At 38.7% G+C, this 19,577-nt stretch overlaps 2 protein-coding genes across 13 annotated transcripts in view; one reads left to right on the top strand and one right to left on the bottom strand.

Moving 5' to 3' along the window:
• ATRX (ATRX chromatin remodeler) overlaps positions 1 to 19,577 on the top strand; it is a 333,614-nt gene that overhangs the window by 599 nt on the left and 313,438 nt on the right. For 7 of the 12 annotated variants that reach the window (XM_049107204.1, XM_035712170.2, XM_049107203.1 and 4 more), the window contains exon 2: positions 8,587 to 8,648. The exons of the other annotated variants lie outside the window; for them this stretch is intronic. In XM_049107204.1, coding sequence (XP_048963161.1) covers positions 8,593 to 8,648 — 56 coding nt within the window. In that variant the 5' untranslated portion in view covers positions 8,587 to 8,592. The remainder of the gene's footprint in view (positions 1 to 8,586; positions 8,649 to 19,577) is intronic. 12 annotated transcript variants of the gene reach the window in all.
• On the bottom strand, positions 10,952 to 14,001 carry LOC112671883 (small nuclear ribonucleoprotein Sm D3-like). The gene has a single exon (XM_049107210.1). The coding sequence runs from the start codon at positions 11,496 to 11,498 to the stop codon at positions 11,118 to 11,120; it is 381 nt and encodes a 126-aa protein (XP_048963167.1). The 5' UTR covers positions 11,499 to 14,001; the 3' UTR covers positions 10,952 to 11,117.

Genomic DNA, 19,577 nt, shown 5'->3' with positions numbered 1-19,577 from the left:
GTATCCCGGTCGTTCTTCCTAATCTTTAGGCCTGGAAACTGCGTTGGGAAGGAGAGGAGGTTGGGGGGGGGGAGGGGGGGAGGGGCGGGCGGGAGGGAGGATGTGAGATTCTGGGACGACTTAGTGGCGTTTGGATAGCAGGAGAAGGGAAATACCTCAGCTTTGCGGATTTTTTTTTTTTTTTCTGCAGCCCCTGGGGACAAGCTCTTTTTTTGGGTTGAACAAGTGGGTCTCGCTAGCTTTTCACGTTCCTTCTCTACTACCGATCCTAAAGGGTATCCTTGGATTTATCTCTAGGCAAGGCGGTACTATGCAGGGTATACCCCAGTATACTTTTTGTGAAGTCCAGTGTTAATGGGTGGTAAGGCAGATCTCAAATCTTTCTCCACTTTCTGGGCAAATTTCTAGCAAAAGTAATCAGACCCTACTTTTAAAAAATTTATTCCGTTAGGAATGAGGAGCAGGTTAATGTGGGTCGATGGGAAGATTTATTGCAAGGGAAGCTGTGCCTGCCTGGCAGGCCTCTTACCAATCAAGCACGTTTATTAGGTTGAGGTTGTTTTTCTCTTGCGCTTCTGATTTGCCTCTTGATAGTGTCTAAAAATATAAGTTGTTAATATGAAATGTGTACTACTTTTACACAGGTGGCTGGCTGGCTGGCTTGCTTTTCAGGCTGTTTGACATCTGACTTTTCATCCCTTGTGAATTAAGTAATTTTTCTGCTCAGAAACGTATCCTTGGCGCGTAGTGGCAAAATAAAACTACAGGGAGCATGGATCAGAATTGCATTGGTAGTTGGCAAAATTTGCCTTTGAGTAAGTATTGTGACAGTTTAAGCTTTTTAGTGCACTTTACCTAGCATGTAGAATTTGGGTATGAGCCTGTGACACTTACGCCTATTTTTCTACATTAATAAGCAGTAGATAGAAGATGTTTTCCTTCCCCTGAAGAGAAAATATACTTTAGTTCTTAGGTTCTAGGTCCCTAGCTGTGTAAAGATTCTCGTCTTTGGTTTCTGAATTTATGTTAATTGGTCCAACTACAGTAAATCTTTATTTATAGGGTTTTGGGTACTAAGAAGTAGCCAGTACAACTTGTTGGCTGGGTGTTAGGTGCTCAAGTTTGTTTACGTGAAAGATGTACCTTACAGTTAAATTTAACCTCTAGATTTTACTGAAAGTCTCAGGAAAAGGAGACTTCATTCATTTTATGCCAGGAACAGTTTTTTTTTTTTAAATTGGTCTTGAAGAGTGCGTGCTCTTGACCTTCACCTGTATAATCCTAATTCTCAAAACAACCCTATCAGTTAGGTACTTCGTGTTTCTCATTTTACAGCTGAGGAGTAAACTGAGGCATAGAGTCAAAGAACTTGACTAAAGCTATATGGCTTGTAACTGGTGGAGCTAGAATTTAACCTAGTCTTGACTCTAGAATTTATGTTCTTTTTTTTTTAAGATTTTATTTTTTATTCATGAGAGACACAGAGTGAGAGAGAAAGGCAGAGACACAGGCAGAGGGAGAAGCAGGCCCCATGCAGGGAGCCCGATGTGGGGACTCATCCAGGGTCTCCAGGATCACACCCTAGCCTGCAGGCGGCACTAAACCGCTGCGCCACCAGGGCTGCCCTAGAATTTATGTTCTTAACCACAAGGCATTAATGCCCCCTTGAGCTTCCGTGACTAATGTGATTATGATCATTTTAATTTAGCCCAAGTATTACAATGGAAGAACTTCATGTTGGCTGCTATTGTGGTTATTTGTTGTAGGTCTTAGAGTTTGTAGCTGTTACAATATTTTGCATTGTATGTATAGATGAGATAATGAGAATAACTGAAACCTTAATTCCAGTAGAGTCATAAACTGCATGAAAAACCCCTGTAAAGGACCACATATATAAATGTGAATTTAAAAATGTATGATGCTCCCTGATTATTTACTGTGAAAGAGCTCCAAGTGGGTGTTCAGAACTGTCTCAGGCTGAGGTGTCCTTCATCCCAAGTCATAATCATAGTCAAAGGATAATATGACAGGTAGTGAGTTGAACCCACAATACTGAATCACTCTTGATTCTCTCCTAATGTGAGATAGAAATAATAAGAGCAATTATATACATTGTCATTAATTTTATTTTGCACAGTAGTTCAGATTTTTTCTGTATCAGAATTTTTGTTGAGCACTTAAAAATAGGAGCAAAGATTTGTTCTGATTTTTACTAGTGTTCCTAAAAAAAGAAATTTTCTATGATTCTGTGGTCAAAGAATAGCCAAAAGGCAAAAAGAGAAGGAAATAAACTGATGACCTGGCTAAACATACGCTGAAAAATCAGTGGCTCAGTCTTTAAAAGGTTTTATTATTATTTATTTATGTTTTTAAAGAGTTATGTATTTTATTTTTTTAAAGATTTATTTATTTATTAATGAGATAGAGGCAGAGACATAGGTAGAGGGAGAAGCAGGCTCCATGCAGGGAGCCCGATGTGGGACTCGATCCTAGGACCCCGGGATCATGCCCTGAGCCGAAGGCAGATGCTCAACTGCTGAGCCACCCAGGTGTCCCTGTGTATTTTATTTTAAATAAGATTGGCTTGAAATATTTGTCATTATGAAAGATGAGCTTATTATTGACAGATAAACTTCATTTTTGTATGAAGGTCAGAGATTTGAGGGGACTTGACATTCTTTTTTTATGATTTTATTTGAGATAGAGCACACAAGCGTGGGGGTGGCAGAGGGAGAGGGAGAAGCAGATTCCCCACTAAGCAGGGAGCCCAATGCAGACTTCATCCCAGGACCTCAGGATAGTGACCTGAGCCAAAGGCAGACACTTAACTGACTAAGCCACCCAAGCATCCCAGAACTTGTCATTCTAATCCTTATGGCAGCTGATTATTTGAAAAGCTGAAAGCAGTATAACTTGTAATTGGTCTTAAATTTTATTTATTTATTTATAAATATTTTTATTTATTCATTCATTCATTCATGAGAGAGAGAGAGAGAGGCAGAGACACAGGCAGAGAGAGAAGCAGGCTCCCTGCAGGGAGCCCAACATGGGACTCGATCCCGGGTCTCCAGGACCCTGGGCCAAAGGCGGCGCCAATCCGCTGAGCCACCCATGCTGCCCCTATTTTATTTTTTAATTAATTTATTCATTTTTAAGTAAAGTCTGTGCCCAATGTGGGGCTTGAACTCACAACCCTGAGATAAAGAGTCACATGTTCCACCAACCGAGCCAGTCAGGCACCCCAAAGGCTTAAATTTTATTTTATTTTATTTTATATTTTTTATAGGCTTAAATTTTATTTTTTTATTATTTTTTTAAATTTTTATTTATTTATGATAGTCACAGAGAGAGAGAGAGAGGGGCAGAGGGAGAAGCAGGCTCCATGCACCGGGAGCCTGACGTGGGATTTGATCCCGGGTCTCCAGGATCGCGCCCTGGGCCAAAGGCAGGCGCTAAACCGCTGTGCCACCCAGGGATCCCTAGGCTTAAATTTTAAAAGGCAGAAGTTATCTAAATGGAGAGATGCTGGGAAAATGTTTTAGAAAATATCTGTTAGGTTAGTAATTCACAATCATTGCATACTAACCTAATTGTGAAATTTTGAAAAATGTTATCTGTGAAATATTTGCATTCCTACTAAGTGGAAAGTATTAAAGCCAGGCTGTGGAGGGGGAGTACATGCAGTTTTTATAAAGGTTTTGAAAGCATTTAAATACCAGTTGTTTGGTTATGTTGCTGATTGGGTGAAAAGAAAGATGTTTGTGACTTTAATTTTGATCATGCCAATTCTCATTATTGGCAACCTTTGGTATTAGTTGACCATAAGCTTTCAGTTATATAATGTATTTCTAGAGAGATTAATGTAGTACTTACAGGAATTTCTGTGTAGAAGCAGGTGTATGAAATAATTTTTTGTGCAAGAAATAGTGTGTATTTATGTGTCTGTTTCACTTTTGGAGTCTGAATAAATTTATGGATTGTATCAGACAGTTCCTGGGTTTACATGAAGTCCTTTGCTCCAGAACTTGAATGTTCTCTTGAACATTGGCAAAAACCATTCAAATGGTTTAAGCCATTGGAAAATGATGTTTAGATCTTCTTTTAGGAATGTTGAATATATTACGACAGTAAAAGGAGCATTTAAGATTTCTCTGTACCTGTATGCTAACGTTTATCTTATGATTGGCTTGATAGTTGACATGGGAGATATTTATTCTCCATTTCTCCATGTGTAAAATGGGAGTAAGTTTGATATTGATAAAGCTTGCAGTTGTAGAGGAAGGAGGAACATGGTTATAACAGTGGTTCCTAAAAGGCAATAAACTAAAGCTCTTTGTGGTCTTTGCTAATTTTTAACTGTTTTAAGAGTGTAAAGAAGTCCTGAGATTAAAAGTTTCAGAACTACTCGTGTAGAGGAATGAACACTGAACTCTGAGCCCAACCTGGGTTTTCTAGGTATAGCTCTGTTGCTTAACTGATGGTAGAACCTTGGACAAATTTACCCTTTCCAGGCTTCAGCTTTGTCATTTACACAATGAACCTGTACTAGATGTTCTATAAGGTTACTTAAAAAAAATGGGGGCACCTGGCTGGCTCAGTCAGTAGAGCACATCAGTCTTGATCTCAGGGTTGTGTTTGAGCCCCATGTTGGGCATGGAATTAAAAAAAAATAAAAAGTAGTCTGCTTATGCGAATGTTGATCACTTTTTATTTTACTTTGGGAGGTAGGAAGAAGGGTATTGATGAAGGGAAGTTTCTTTTTTTTTAAATTTTTTTTAAATTTATTTTATGATAGTCACAGAGAGAGAGAGAGAGAGAGAGGCAGAGACACAGGCAGAGGGAGAAGCAGGCTCCATGCACCGGGAGCCCGACGTGGGATTCGATCCCGGGTCTCCAGGATCGTGCCCTGGGCCAAAGGCAGGCGCCAAACCGCTGCGCCACCCAGGGATCCCAGATGAAGGGAAGTTTCTTTAGCCACATACGCATTTTTTTTTTTTTTTGTCCTAAAATTTCCATCGTAAGGATACAGGCCTTTTGTTGCTGATATATTCTGTCATAGTATCATGTGCAAATATTTGTGCAAATACTGGAAACAAAACAGTTTTTGCTGAGAAGTTTGTTAATAATTGTGGCTCAGGTGCAGCTTGGGTGGTGCAGCGGTTTAGCGCTGCCTGCAGCCCAGGGCTTGATCTTGGAGATCCGGGATCGAGTCCCACATCGGGCTCCCTGCATGGAGCCTGCTTCTCCCTCTGCCTGTGTCTCTGCTTCTCTCTCTCCTGCTCTGTATCTCTCATGATTAAATAAAATAAAATCTTAAAAAAAAATTGTGGCTCAGAATATGTTCTATTTTGAAATATTATATCCAGTATATTATATTCCTGCCCTTTTTCTTTTCTTTTTAAGGATTTCATTTATTTATTCATGAGAGACACAGAGGGAGAGGCACGGAGGGAGAAGCAGGCTCCCCATCGGGAGCCTGATACAGAACTCCATCCAGGACCCCGGGATCATGACCTGAGCTGAAGGGAGATGCTCAACCACTGAGCCACCCAGGAGCCCCTGCCCCTTTTGTTTAAAGATTTATTTACTTATTTTAGAGAGCATGGGGGAGGAGGGACAGAGTGAGAGGGAGGGAGTCTCAGGTGGAGCTTGTGGGGCTTGATCTCACAATCCTGAGATCACAGCCTGAGCTGAAACCAAGAGTTGGATGCTCAACTGGCTGTACCGTCCAGGCACCTACTACTGAAAAGACCTTTATTCTGGCCAATTGTGCTTTTTGCCCTGGGAAAAGATTCTTTGAATTGTGCGCTATAGCCACTATTTTCAGATCCTGTGTCTTGAGACTTTGTCTTTCAGGTTTTTTTTTAAAGATTTTTATTTATTTATTCATTAGAGGCAGAGGCATAGGCAGAGGCATAGGCAGAAGGAGAAGCAGGCTCCATGCAGGGAGCCACCCAAGCATCTGTGTCTTTCAGTTTTGTCTTGGTATCTATAGTCCAGCTTTCTTGTTAACTGTTCTGTACAATATTTGCTTAAGAAATTATTGGAATGGCAGTGATGTTCATGTATTTATATCCTATACTTAATATTTTGGGAGAATGTGTTATTAGTTGATCAAATACTTGAGTATCAACTAGGGGCCAGCACTGTGCTAGGGTATGCAAAGTTTAATAGGAAAATTCCCACCTTTTTTTTTATCCTTTATTTTTATTTTTATTTTTTAATTTACGATAGTCACACACACACAGAGAGAGAGAGAGAGAGGCAGAGACACAGGCAGAGGGAGAAGCAGGCTCCATGCACTGGGAGCCCGACGTGGGATTTGATCCCGGGTCTCCAGGATCGCGCCCTGGGCCAAAGGCAGGCGCCAAACCGCTGCGCCACCCAGGGATCCCAAATTCCCACCTTCTTATGGCATTCTTAAATCTAGAGGGAGATACTAGGTAAATAAGCAGGTAAAAAAACAGTGCTAAAGTGGAAGTATATTGATTTTACTGGGTATCAGAAATGAAAGAAAGCCTAATTTTGGGGATGTCTAGGAAAGTTTTACAGAGGATTTTGGATCTTGAAGATGGAGTTAGCAGTGAAGGGTTGGCTGTTTCGAAAAAGAGCTGCCCAGGGAGAGGGATTAGTATGGCTGAAGATTAGTCTTATTTTCCATATAGCAGAGGAAATTAGACATGTACACAAATAATTTTGAAGCAGAATATAAAGTGATAAATGATATAGTAGGTAAAAACTAAATTCAGAGTAAGAGGATATTTCTGATGGGAGTCCAGGGAGGGCTTTATAGAGAAAGTATTGAATCTGGCCCTTGTAGGATGGGTTTTGACAAAGAATCCTGGGGGAGATTCTAGATGTGAGATAGAGCAGCTTGAGCAAAGGATTGTTGTATATATTAGTGTTTTCTCTTTGGAAGCAGGTCAACTTAAAATTTTTAACTCAATTCCTGGGCAAATATTGTGTAATTATTGTGCAATTAGTATATTTTCCCCCAGCTTTATTGATATATAATTGGCATACAAAATTATGTAAGCTTAAGGTATGCAACATGATGATTTGATACATGTATATATTTTGAAATGTTTATCACAATAAGGTTAGTTAACACATTCCTTACCTCATAACCATTTTTTTTTATGGTGAGAATATTTAAAATCTACTCTCACTGAGTGAAGTAAGTCAGTCCGAGAAGGACAAACATTATATGTTTTCATTCATTTGGGGAATATAAATAATAGTGAAAGGGAATATAAGGGAAGGGAGAAGAAATGTGTGGGAAATATCAGAAAGGGAGACAGAACGTAAAGACTGCTGCTAACTCTGGGAAACGAACTAGGGGTGGTAGAAGGGGAGGAGGGCGGGGGGGTGGGAGTGAATGGGTAACGGGCACTGGGGGTTATTCTGTATGTTGGTAAATTGAACACCAATAAAAAATAAATTAAAAAAATAAAATCTACTCTCTAGCAACTTTCAAGTATGTAATACAGTATAGTTAACTATAGTCATCATGCTATACATTAGATGTCCAGAACTTATACATCTTCTGGTGTTAACTTTGTGGTTTGATGATCTTATAAAAGCCACATGTGCCCTTTGTAAATGAGCCTGATAATTTCATTTTAGAAGAACTGTCAAAAGTATTTTCCACTTTTTAAAAAATTTCATTTATTTATTCATGAGAGACACACAGAGGCAGAGACATAGGCACAGGAAGAAGCAGGTTCCCAGGAGGGAGCCCGATGCGAGACTTGATCCCAGGATCCTGGGATCATGACCTGAGCCAAAGGCAGACACACAACCACTGAGCCACCCAGGTGCTCCTATTTTCCACTTTTCTTAAAGCTTGTGTAGAATTTAATGCACAGATTTTGATAGACTATGATTGTTTGAAGTCTATCCTTATTTGTCTTATTTTGGTCATTTGATGTGGTCAGTTGACTTTTGGAAAATAATTGATTTATAAGGTCCAAAATAAAAAATAATTTATTTTCATGTAATACTAGATTTGTTATTTTGCTTATTTAAATTATATTATTTTTGGTTTATATGATAGCATTCCAAACATGGTTCTACTATGATGTTTGTTTTGAAAATGCATCTTTGTTCCAACAAGATTGATACATTGGGGAACAACTTGAGCATAAGACAAATTTTGCATTTTCTTATGCAGGATTTTGCCTGCAGGGCCAGGGATCAGCCAATTATGACCATCAACCAGTGGCCTGTTTTTGTAAATAAAATTCTGTTGGAACACACCCAAGCCCATTTATTTATATTGTCTGTGGCTGCTTTTGTACTACAATCTCAGAGTTGGATAGTTGCAACAAAGACCTCTGGGCCCACAGAGCCTAAAATATTTACTATCTGGTCCTTTATAGAAAGTTTTCCCTAGGTGAATGCAGGAAACTATACCCAGCTGAACTGAACTGCATTAAATATATGCATATACATGCACACAACTCACACCTCAAACATTTGTTGGCTAGCTCAGTGCACCCCTTGTGTTATAAGCCACTCCTATCCACATCTTTTGTTACAGTTTTCCACCCGATTTCAGATAACCCTCCTTCCATCATTTCACAGTAATTCATGAGCTGCAGTCCTTATGATGTACTTCCACAAGCAAACTTCAGGTCTTTTTCAAGGTAAAGTGCTATATTTATTGTTGTTTGTGTATTTCTTAATCTCCTCATGTGTAAACTGTGTAAAATTGTGCTGTCATTTTTGTTAGGTTTCTATCTTTTTAAAAATTGTGTCACTAGGGACGCCTGGGTGGCTCAGCGGTTTAGTGTCTGCCTTTGGCTCAGGGCAGGATCTTGGGATCCGGGATTGAGTCCTGCATTGGGCTCCCTGTGAGGAGCCTGCTTCTCCCTCTGCCTATGTCTCTACCTCTTTCTCTGTTATCTCTCATGAATAAATAAATAAAATCTTAAAAAAAATTGTATTACTGATGAAGTTTTTTGAGTGTTGTGCTTCTAACCCCATTTTCCCTGTGAATCCTATGGCGTTTATTGCACAATTTTGCATAACCTGTTGATTTTTAGGAACTCGTGGTATGTGATTTCAGAACTGACTGTAACTGTCATCCTGCAAAAAGAACTGATTCATTCACCAGATATTTCTTGGGTTGTGTGAAGTTTTTTTTTTTTTTTGGCTGTGTGAAGTTTAAATGAGTCAGAGGACACAAAGCTCTTAGATTAGTGTCTGGGATATACTGATTACTCAAATATTAGTTATTACTGATTACTATTGTCATGTGCCAAGAACTGTTCTCAAAGTACTGCTTAGATGAACAAGACAAATTAAAGCCTTGTCCCCATGGAGCTTATATTATACTTCAAAAAAATTTGTATTAATATACATTTTGGTTAGTAAATTAGTCCTATTCCCATAAAAATACATTTGGTATTTTTTAAAAAAGATTTTATTTATTTATTCATGAGAGACAGAGAGAGAGAGGCAGAGACATAGGCAGAGGGAGAAGCAGGCTCCATGCAGGGAGCCTGATATGGGACTCGATCCTGGGACTCTAGGATCATGCCCTGAGCCGAAGGCAGACGCTCAACTGCTGAGCCACCCAGGTGTCCCCAAAGACATTTACTTAAAACAACTTTCTACTCAATGTCTCATTGATCTCATGCAATATTTTATTGAATGATTTTTAAAAATGTTTTTAATAACTGTAACTTCAGGAGATGAATCTGATCTACCTTCAAGGAGATAATCATCTTCTTCTTACTATATTTCAAAATAAAAAGTTAAAAAATATAAATTCAGACTTAATTTGCAAAAATGGTATGCAGATTCTTATAGGCCATTCACCCAGATTCAGCAATTAGTAATTTTTTACATTTGATTTATCATTATGTCTATATTATTATTATTATTATTATTATTACTTTTAAGATTTCATTTATTTATTCGTGAGATGCACAGAGAGAGAGGAAGAGACATATAGGCAGAGGGAGAAGCAGGCTCACCGTAGGGAGCCCAGTGTGGGACTTGATCCCAGGACTAGGATCACGCCTTGGGCCAAAGGCAGATGCTCAACCACTGAGCCACCTAGGCGTCCCTTTCTATATTATTTTGAGTCATTTGAGATTAAATTGCAGACATGCTCCTTTACCCCTGAATACATACATGCATACATACATACTTATTTATTTATTATTTTTTTGAATACTTTAATACAGTATGTATTTCCCAAAATAGAAATATTCTCTTACATAGCCTCAGTATAGTTAGCAAAATTAGAAATTAATATTGATACATTTCATTTTTTTAAAGATTTTTTTAAAAAAGATTTTATTTGAGAAAGAGAGCAAGCACATGTGCACACTAGTGGGGGAAAGGGGCAGAAGGAGAGGGAGAAGCAGCCTCCCTGCTGAGCAGGGAGACCAATGCAGGGCTTGATCCCAGGACCCCGAGATCATGATCTGAGCTGAAGGCAGCTGTTTAACTGACTAAGCTACCCAGGTTCCCTAAGATTTTATTTTTAAGCAATCTCTATATCCAACTTGGGGCTTTAACTCAGTAACCCTGAGATCAAGACTCACATACTTCACAGACTAAGCCAGGGACCTCCATACAATACTGTTTCTAATCTACAGACATTACTTCTATTTTGCCAGTTGCTTCATAATGTCCTTTCTAGTGAAAGACAAAAATTTCTTTTATTCTTACCCAGCATCTAATTCTGGAGCATGCATTGCAATTCATTGTCATGTCTCTTTAATCTTTTCTTTGGAGCACTGCGCCTTGTTTTTTTTTTTTTTTTTTACCCCTTACATATTTTTGAAGAACATAAGGTAGTTAATTTGGGTTTGTCTGATATTTCCTTGTAGTCATGTATTTTGCTAGAAATACTATGAAGTGATGTTGTGTCTTTCTCAGCACATTTTATCAGGAGGCATACAATATCTTTGCTTTTACTATATTTTAAAATGTATTTTTTTTAAAAACACCACCATATTTATTTAGTTTAACATTTCCCCTGATCTAAAGAGAAAGATGTCAAAAGAAAAGCTAGAACATATACATAAGCATACATCCCCTCTGAACCTTAGATAACCTAAAAGGAAAAATAACAGCAAAGTTCTGTTCAACAGATAAATTTATCTCCGCTTCTGGAAGATGTTTCCACGCCCCATTCCACGTCCTCTTCCTCTTGCAGCCACTTGAGCTTTCAGAATAGCAGCTTTCCCCCGGCCAGCTCCTGAGCCTTGGTTTTTGTTTTTCATGCTCTTTAACATGGGTACATTTTTCAGCATGTCAGGCAAAATGAGAAAGCGGATCTTGCTGCCACGGATGTACACCTGCTCCAGCTGTGCCACTCGGCCATCTCTGTATGTGACTGTGATGTTGGACATCTGGCAGTTCATGTTGTCTTCCGCCTCAATGAGCTTCCCACGATACACCTCGCCAGTGTTTGTCTCACATGTCACGATGTGGCCCTCGGCTTCGTGAAGGACTTTAATCGGCACACCAATAGACATCTTGGCAGGAAAAGAGTTCTCACCAGCTCCGGCCTACTCTTCCTTCCCCGGGCCGCAGCAACTCCGGCGATGGCCAAGGCGTGAGCCGAGCGAATGGCGGGTCTCGCGCTCCCCTGTATTTTCTTTTAATATGATTATCAATCAGCTCATTCTCTGTCATTTAACTTAGATATTTGAAGCTAGGTTTGGTTAATTTGTATAGAATTGGAGAGAATTTGCCCACCTCTTACTTTTTTTTTTTTTTTTGCTTTTCCCTTTTTCCACCATCTTCATGCAGCCCCAAAATTCAAAACCACAAAACACCCTATTTATGAATTTTCATTGTGTATTCTGAGTGTCTGCTAAAAATAGAGAATCAAGGGTGAATGTTTCTTTTTTTTTTTTAAGGGTGAATGTTTCATATTAAAGTGACCGTACTTGTTATTTGTTAAGTATGTGAAATAATACATTTCTTTCAAAGGCTGACTATATCAATACATCCAATACAGCTTATTGAATATCTCAACTTAGACACTGAGGAGAAGATATTGGAGGGTACTACATGACTTCAGGGTTGCTTTGTGTTTTTTTTTTTTTTCGGGGTTATATTTTTAATGCTCAGCAAATCACCACTCTTTTCTTTTAAGGAATGCCTGAGCAGACATTATCTCCATTTTAATAAACATTTATTATTTCTCTGTACAAGGCAATTTGTTATTTCCCACATGGGAAAATGATGAACCCAGACCAAATTCCTTCTTTGAAGAGCTTATACTACAGTAGAGAGTACTCTGAGTTTTATTTTTTTTAAAATATTTTATTTATTTATTCATGAGAGACACAGAGAGAGAGGCAGAGACAGGCAGAGGGAGAAGCAGGCTCCATGCAGGGAAACTGACATGGGACTGGTTCCTGGGTCTCCAAGATCACGCCCTGGGCTGAAGGCAGCGCTAAACCACTGGGCCACCCGTGCTGCCCCGTATTCTGAGTTTTAAACAAGGAACTATAAGCAGAATGTATTGATTACTATAAGAGAAGTAAAAGAAAATTCAGTAGAAGAGGGGAAAGGGAACCTTCTTTGAACTGAGTTGTGGTATGATTGGAAAGTCATGTGTGAATTATTTTGCAGAGAGCTTTGAATGCTATGCCTAGGAGTTTCATACTTTATGAACATGGGAAGCCTTTGAATATTTTGAGCATGGAGTGACATCTGAGTCTACTCAAGTATGTTAATTATTTTTTTTAAGGATGTCAATTATTGAAAATACTAAGAGCATTTATTTATTTATTAATTATTTATGTAGTCCTTTAGACAAGGAATGTATTTAGGAGAATATAGACGTACATATGTTTAACTCCCATACCCCCTTAAAGTATAGTAGCAGATGCTAAGTACCAGCAGAGTGCTATTGATATATGGTATAAGAACACAGTAGTTTAGTATTTGAATCAGGTAGAATGAACTTGGGTAAAAGAAGGAATTTCAAGGCAGGAAAGGATGACTTTTGGGAACTTCTTCCTTCTTCCCCATTCCAATAGATATTAAAAAAATTAAATGACTTGTGTTCCTAAATATTGCCACCCACTTATTAGTGTATTCCATGATGTCTCTGACATCTGAATTCTAAGCAATAACCTGATTATTCTGGATGGGAGCTAGGGTTACCTGCCTAACTTGAAGGATGAATTGTGGAAATAGGTGCTGTTTTCTGTCTCTAAAATCTAAATGTCTTAAAATTGTATTTTTTTTCTGCAGAGAAAGAGAACCACTGTTCTCACCTAAAGACCCTTTTCTTTCTCTTTTTTTTTTAAAGACCCTTTTCTTACAACTCCTTACAACAGGAATAAAATTTTGCTTTGCTTTCTTGATGTTGCCAGATTCTTTGCCTCTTGCTTTTTTTTATAAAAAAGATTTATTTATTTATTCATTCAGAGAGAACGAGAGAGAGGCAGAGACACAGGCAGAGGGAGAAGCAGGCTCCATGCAGGAATCCCGACCTGGGACTCTATCCCAGGTCCCCAGGACCACACCCCGGGCTGCAGGCAGCGCTAAACTGCTGTGCCACCGGGGCTGCCCACCTCTTGCTTTTTGAACAGTGCCTTTGGGGAAGGATGGGTTGTGGTATATGGTTGGAATGAACTGTATTTATTAAAGCAGAAATCAGTGTATGAGGTAAGATGAAACATTTCTTGAAGGGTTTATTTTTTTATTTTTTAAAATTTTTAAAAGATTTTTTATTTATTTATTCATAGACACACACAGAGAGAGAGAGAGAGGCAGAGACACAGGCAGAGGGAGAAGCAGGCTCCATGCAGGGAGCCCGATGTGGGACTCGATCCCGGGTCTCCAGGATCACACCTCAGGCTGCAGGCGGCGCCGAACCGCTGCGCCACCGGGGCTGCCCAGTTGAAGGGTTTAGTAATTAGACCTTACATGTAATTACACCTTACCTTATATATATATAATAGAAGTATACTTGCTCTAATAGAGATATATATATATATTTAGATTTTATTTCTTTATTTATGAGAGACACAGAGAAAGAGGGGGCAGAGACAGGCAGAGGGAGAAGCAGGCTCTTTCCAGGGAGCCTGATGTGGGACTTGATCCCAGGACCCTGGATCATGACCTGAGCCAAAGGCAGATGCTCAAGTACTGTGCCACCCAGGTGCCTCTTTACTTTTATGTTAAAAAAAAAAAAGGCTGGAATGTTCTTAGTCCTCCATTGTGTCTTTTTTTTCTTTTCAATTTTTTATTTAAATTCTAGTTAACATATAGTGTAATATTGCTTTCAGGAAGTATTCATTGTTTCTTTTTTTTTAAAGATTTTATTTATGTATTTGAGAAGAGACAGAGAAGGAGTAGGGGCAGGGACAGAGGAAGAGGGAGAGGCAGACTCCCTGCTGAGCAGGGGGTCTGATGTGGTGCTTGATCCCAGGACCCTGAGATCATGACTTGAACCAAAGTCAGATGCTTAACTGACTGAGCCACCCAGGTGCCCCCTTCTTTGTTTCTTAAATGTTTTGGAAGGTTGACATTTTTTTTTTAAGGTTGACATTTTTTTAAAAGATTTTATTTATTTATTCATGATAGTCACAGAGAGAGAGAGAGAGAGAGAGAGAGAGAGAGAGAGAGAGAGAGAGAGGCAGAGACACAGGCAGAGGGAGAAGCAGATTCCATGCAGGGAGCCTGACGCGGGACTTGATCCCGGGTCTCCAGGATCACACCCTAGGCCAAAGGTGGCGCTAAACCCCTGAGCCACCCGGGCTGCCCCCTTAAGTGCTTTTAGACTAAAAATAACACGAAAATAATAAATCACAGAAATATATTTTCCTGGCAACAAATATGGCAAATATGGAGTTAGCTTACACTTGCATGCCTATGAACTCTTAAAACAGATTTTAGAGATTTTTCTTATGCTCACAGGGAGAATGGTAATGGACAAATATTACTGTTTCCGTCCTTGTTATTTGTATATCTCTTTTTTTTAGTTAAGATAAAATGCAAAATCTAGTATCTTAACCACTTGAAATTGTACAATTCAGGGGCATTAAGCGCATTAAATATATTCACCATCATTGCTCTCTGATTTTGGAACATTTTTCCTTTACCCCACAAAGAATCCCTGTATCTCCCAATATTCTGCATCATCTGTCCAACTCTAGAACTTTTTCGTCATCTCAAACTGAAACTCAACTTGTTAAAGAGTAACTTTGCATTCCCCTCTCCCCTGTGTCCCTGGTAACTACCATTTCACTTTCTGTCTCTAATTTTAACTATCTTAGATATTTCTTTTTTTTTTAAAGATTTTATTTATTTATTCATGAGAGACACACAGAGAGAGAGAGAGAGAGAGAGAGAGAGGCAGAGACAGGGGCGGAGGGAGAAGCAGGCTCCATGCAGGGAGCCTGACGTGGGACTCCATCCTGGGTCTCCAGGATCACGCCCTGGGCTGAAGGCGTGGCGCTAAACCGCTGAGCCAAATCGCTGAGCCACCAGGGCTGCCCAGATATTTCTATATAAGTGGAATTCTACAATATTTGTCCTTATGTGTTTGGCTTATTTCATTTAGCATAAAGTCCTCAATGTTCATCCATTTTGGAGCATGTATCAGAATTTCATTCCTTTTTAAGGCTGAATAATATTCCATATTATGTATGTATGTACCATATCTAGTTAATCTATTCATTCATCTGATGATGGACATTTAGGTTGTTTTTATCTCTGCTATTGTGAATTGTGCAACATTGGTGAACAAACATCTGTTCAAGGCTCTATTTTCTGTTCTTTTGGGTATGTTTCTAGAAGTGGAAGTCTAGCTTTAATCTTTTGATGAACCACTAAACTGTTTTCCATGGTGGCCATACTATTTTACATTCCAAGTTGCATTGTATAAGAGCAAGAATTTTTCTACATTCTTGGTCAACAAAGCTTTTTGTTTTGTTTTGTCTTTCAGAAAAGTGAGCTCATACAGTTTATGTTAGAGTTAATTTAAAAAATGTAGTTGACTGTCAACTATACTCAAAATTTTAAAAAATGAGTTGACAAATAAGAAATAAAGAGGATTACAAGGTACAAAGTTCTGGTTATAAGATAAATAAGTCATGGAGATGCAAAGTACAGCATAGAGAATATAGTCAATAAGATTGTAATAATATTGTTTGGTATAGATGATAACTACACTTACCATGGTGAGCACTGCATAACATATAGAATTAAGTCATTATGTTGTATACCTGAAACTAAGATGACACTGTATATTATTTATACTTAAGTATTTAATTTTTTTAATAGTCATACTAACAGGTGTAAAGTGTTATTGTAGTTTTTATTTGCATTTCCCTAAAGACTAGTGATGTAAAGCCTCTTTTCATGTGTTTATTGGTATATCTTCTTTGGAAAAATGAAGTCTTTTGCCCAGTCTTAAATTGGGTTTATTTATTTTTTTGTTGTAGGCGTCATTTAATAATTCTGGATATTGGTGCGCCTGGGTGGCTCAGTCAGTTAAGCATACAACTCTTGATCTTACCTCAGGTCTTGATGTCAGGAATGTGAGTTCAAGCCCCACATTGGGCTCCATGCTGGGCTTGGAACCTACTTAAAAAATTCTGGATCGTAATCCCTTATGAAATAATATGAATTGTGAATATTTTTCCTGTTCTCTGGGTTGTTTTTTTTATTCTTTTGTGAGTGTTCTTTGATGCATGAGTTTTCAGTTTGGATGAAGTCTAAGATAATTGATTTTTTTCTTCTTTGTATGACTGTTTGGTGCCATCCAAGAAATCTAAAGTCATGAAAATTTATTCCCCTATTTTCTTCTAAGAATTTATAGTTTTAGCTCATATGTAGGTCTTTGATCCAATTTTTTTGTTTTTTTTCTTTGATCCAATTTGAATTAATTTTTAAAAAGGATTTTATGTATGTATGTATGTATGTATGTTAGAGAAGGAGTGGGGAGGGGCAGGGGGAGAGAGAGAATCTCAAGCAGGCTCCATGCCCAATGTGGAGCCCTGTGTGGTTGGGGCTTGATCTCACAACCCTGAGATCATGACCTGAGCCAAAATTAAGAAGAGTTGGATATTTAACCGACTGAGCCATCCGGGTGCCTCAAGATTTTATTTTTAAGTAATCTGTATGCCCAATGTGGGGCTTGAACTCAAAACCCCAAGATCAAGAGTCACATACTCTCCTCACTGAGCCAACTACAAGCCCCTTAAATTAATTTTTGTATATGGTATAATATAGGGGTCCAACTTCATTTTTTTGCATGTGGATATCTAGTTATCCTAGCACAATTTGTTGAGGAGACTGATCTTTCTCCACTAAGCATTCTTGGCATCCTTGTCTGATATCAGTTGACCATAGATGTATGGATTTATTTCTGGGCTTTTTGTTCTCCTCCATTGGTCTATATGTCTATCCTTATGCCAATACCATGCTGTTTTTGATTACTTGAGCTTTGTAGCAAGTTTTGAAAGTGATAGTATTCCAAGTTTGTCTTTTTTTCAAGATTGGTTTAGCTCTTTGAGGTCCCTTGAATTTGCATATGAGTTTTAGTATTGATTGTCCAATTTTAGCAGTAGTGACTATTGCAGTTTAATAGAGATAACATCAAATCTGTATCATTTTGGGGAGTATTGCTCTCAACAATATTAAATCTTTTAGAACATGAGATATTCCATTTAATTGGAATTGTTTAATTTCTTTTTTTGATTTATTTTTTGTAGTAATCTCTATACCCAATGTGGGGCTTGAACTCATGATCTTGAAATCAAGGGTTGCAAGCTCTTCTGACTGAGCCAGTCAGGAGTCCCTGGAATAGTTTAATTTCTTTTTTTTTTTAAAAGATTTTATTTATTTATTCATGAGAGAGAGGCAAAGAGAGAGGCAGGCTCCATGCAGGGTGCCCGATGTGGGACTCAATCCCAGGACTCCAGAGGCAGATGCTCAACCACTGAGCCACCCACGTGTCCCTAATTTCTTTTTTTTTTTGTTAATTAATTAAAAAATATTTGCTTATTTATTCTTGAGAGACAGAGAGAGTGAGAGAGGCAGAGACATAGGCAGAGGGAGAAGCAGGCCTCCTGCAGGGAGCCCGATGTGGGACTCAATCCGAGATCCCAGAATCATGCCCTGAGCCAAAGGCAGATGCCAAACTGCTGAGTCACCCAGGTTTCCCTGTTTAATTTATCTTAAGCAATGTTTTGTAGTGTTCATTGTACAAGTTTTGAACCTCTTTGATTAAATTCATTCCTGTATACTTCTTGATGCTGTTGTAAATGAGAAGTGTTGCATTGTTCATTGCTAGTGTTTAGGAATATAACTGCTTTTCTGTGTGTTGATCTTTTATCCTGCAAGTGTGCTGAATCCATTTATTATCTTAAATAGTTTTTTTGTGGATTTTTTTAGGATTTTATTTTTTATTTTTTTCTTTTTTCTTTTTATTTTTTTTATTTATGATAGTCACACAGAGAGAGAGAGGCAGAGACACATGCAGAGGGAGAAGCAGGCTCCATGCACCGGGAGCCCGACATGGGACTCAATCCCGGGTCTCCAGGATCGCGCCCTGGGCCAAAGGCAGACGCTAAACCGCTGCGCCACCCAGGGATCCCGGATTTTCTTTTTTAAAAGAGATTTTGTTTATCCATTTGACAGAGATAGAGCACCAGAGAGCACAAGTAGGGGGAACAGCAGAGAGAGAGAGGGAGAAGCAGGCTCCCCACCAAGCTGGGAGCCTGACATGGGGCTCAATCCCAGGACCCTGGGATCCCTACCTGAGCTGAAGGCAGATGCCTAACTGAGCCACCCTGGTGCCCTAGGTGTTGAATTTTGTAAGATGATTTTTCTGTATCAATTTAGATGATTATGTGATTTTCCCCTCTTTATTTTATTCTATTTATGTGGTAATTTATACTGATATATTTTCATGTCACACTTTGCATTCCTGGGATAAATCCCACTTGGTCATGGTCTATGATTCTTTGATGTGTTAATGAATTCTATTTACTAAGGTTCTGTTTAGGATTTTTCCACCACTAGCTGGCATTTTGTTTAGGACTTTTGTATCAATATTCATAAGGGATGTTGGCCTGTAGTGTGATGTCTTTGTCTGATTGTGGTATCAGGGTAATGCTGGTCTTGTTGAATGAGTAAAGTGTTCCTTCCTCTACTGTTTTTGGGAAGAATTTGAGAGGGGATTCATTAAATATTTGGTGGAATTTACTAGTGAAGCCACCAATCATCCTGAGTTTTTCTTTTTTGGGATGTTTTTGATTATCAACTCAAGTAAAGAGTTTGAATAGTTACAAATAAAAAAAAAGAAAAAAGTAGCATTTGTATTTACCCAATGTGATTGCTTTTACCATTATTCTTTATTTTATAATATAGCCCCACTTTACACTGTGGTGGTGTTTCATTTGAGCCTGATGGTCTCCCTTTAGCATTTCTTTTTTTTTTAAGATTTTATTTCTTTATTCATGAGAGACACAGAGAGGCAGAGACATAGGCAGAGGCAGAAGTATACTCCCTGTGGGGAGCCCAGTGTGGGACTCAGTCCCAGGACCCTGGGATTACACCCTGAAGGCAGACACTCAACCACT

Source organism: Canis lupus, chromosome X (assembly GCF_003254725.2).
Source record: "Canis lupus dingo isolate Sandy chromosome X, ASM325472v2, whole genome shotgun sequence".
Lineage (NCBI taxonomy): Eukaryota > Metazoa > Chordata > Mammalia > Carnivora > Canidae > Canis > Canis lupus.
The sequence above is the reverse complement of the archived record's forward strand: the minus strand, read 5'-3'. Positions and strand labels throughout refer to the sequence as shown.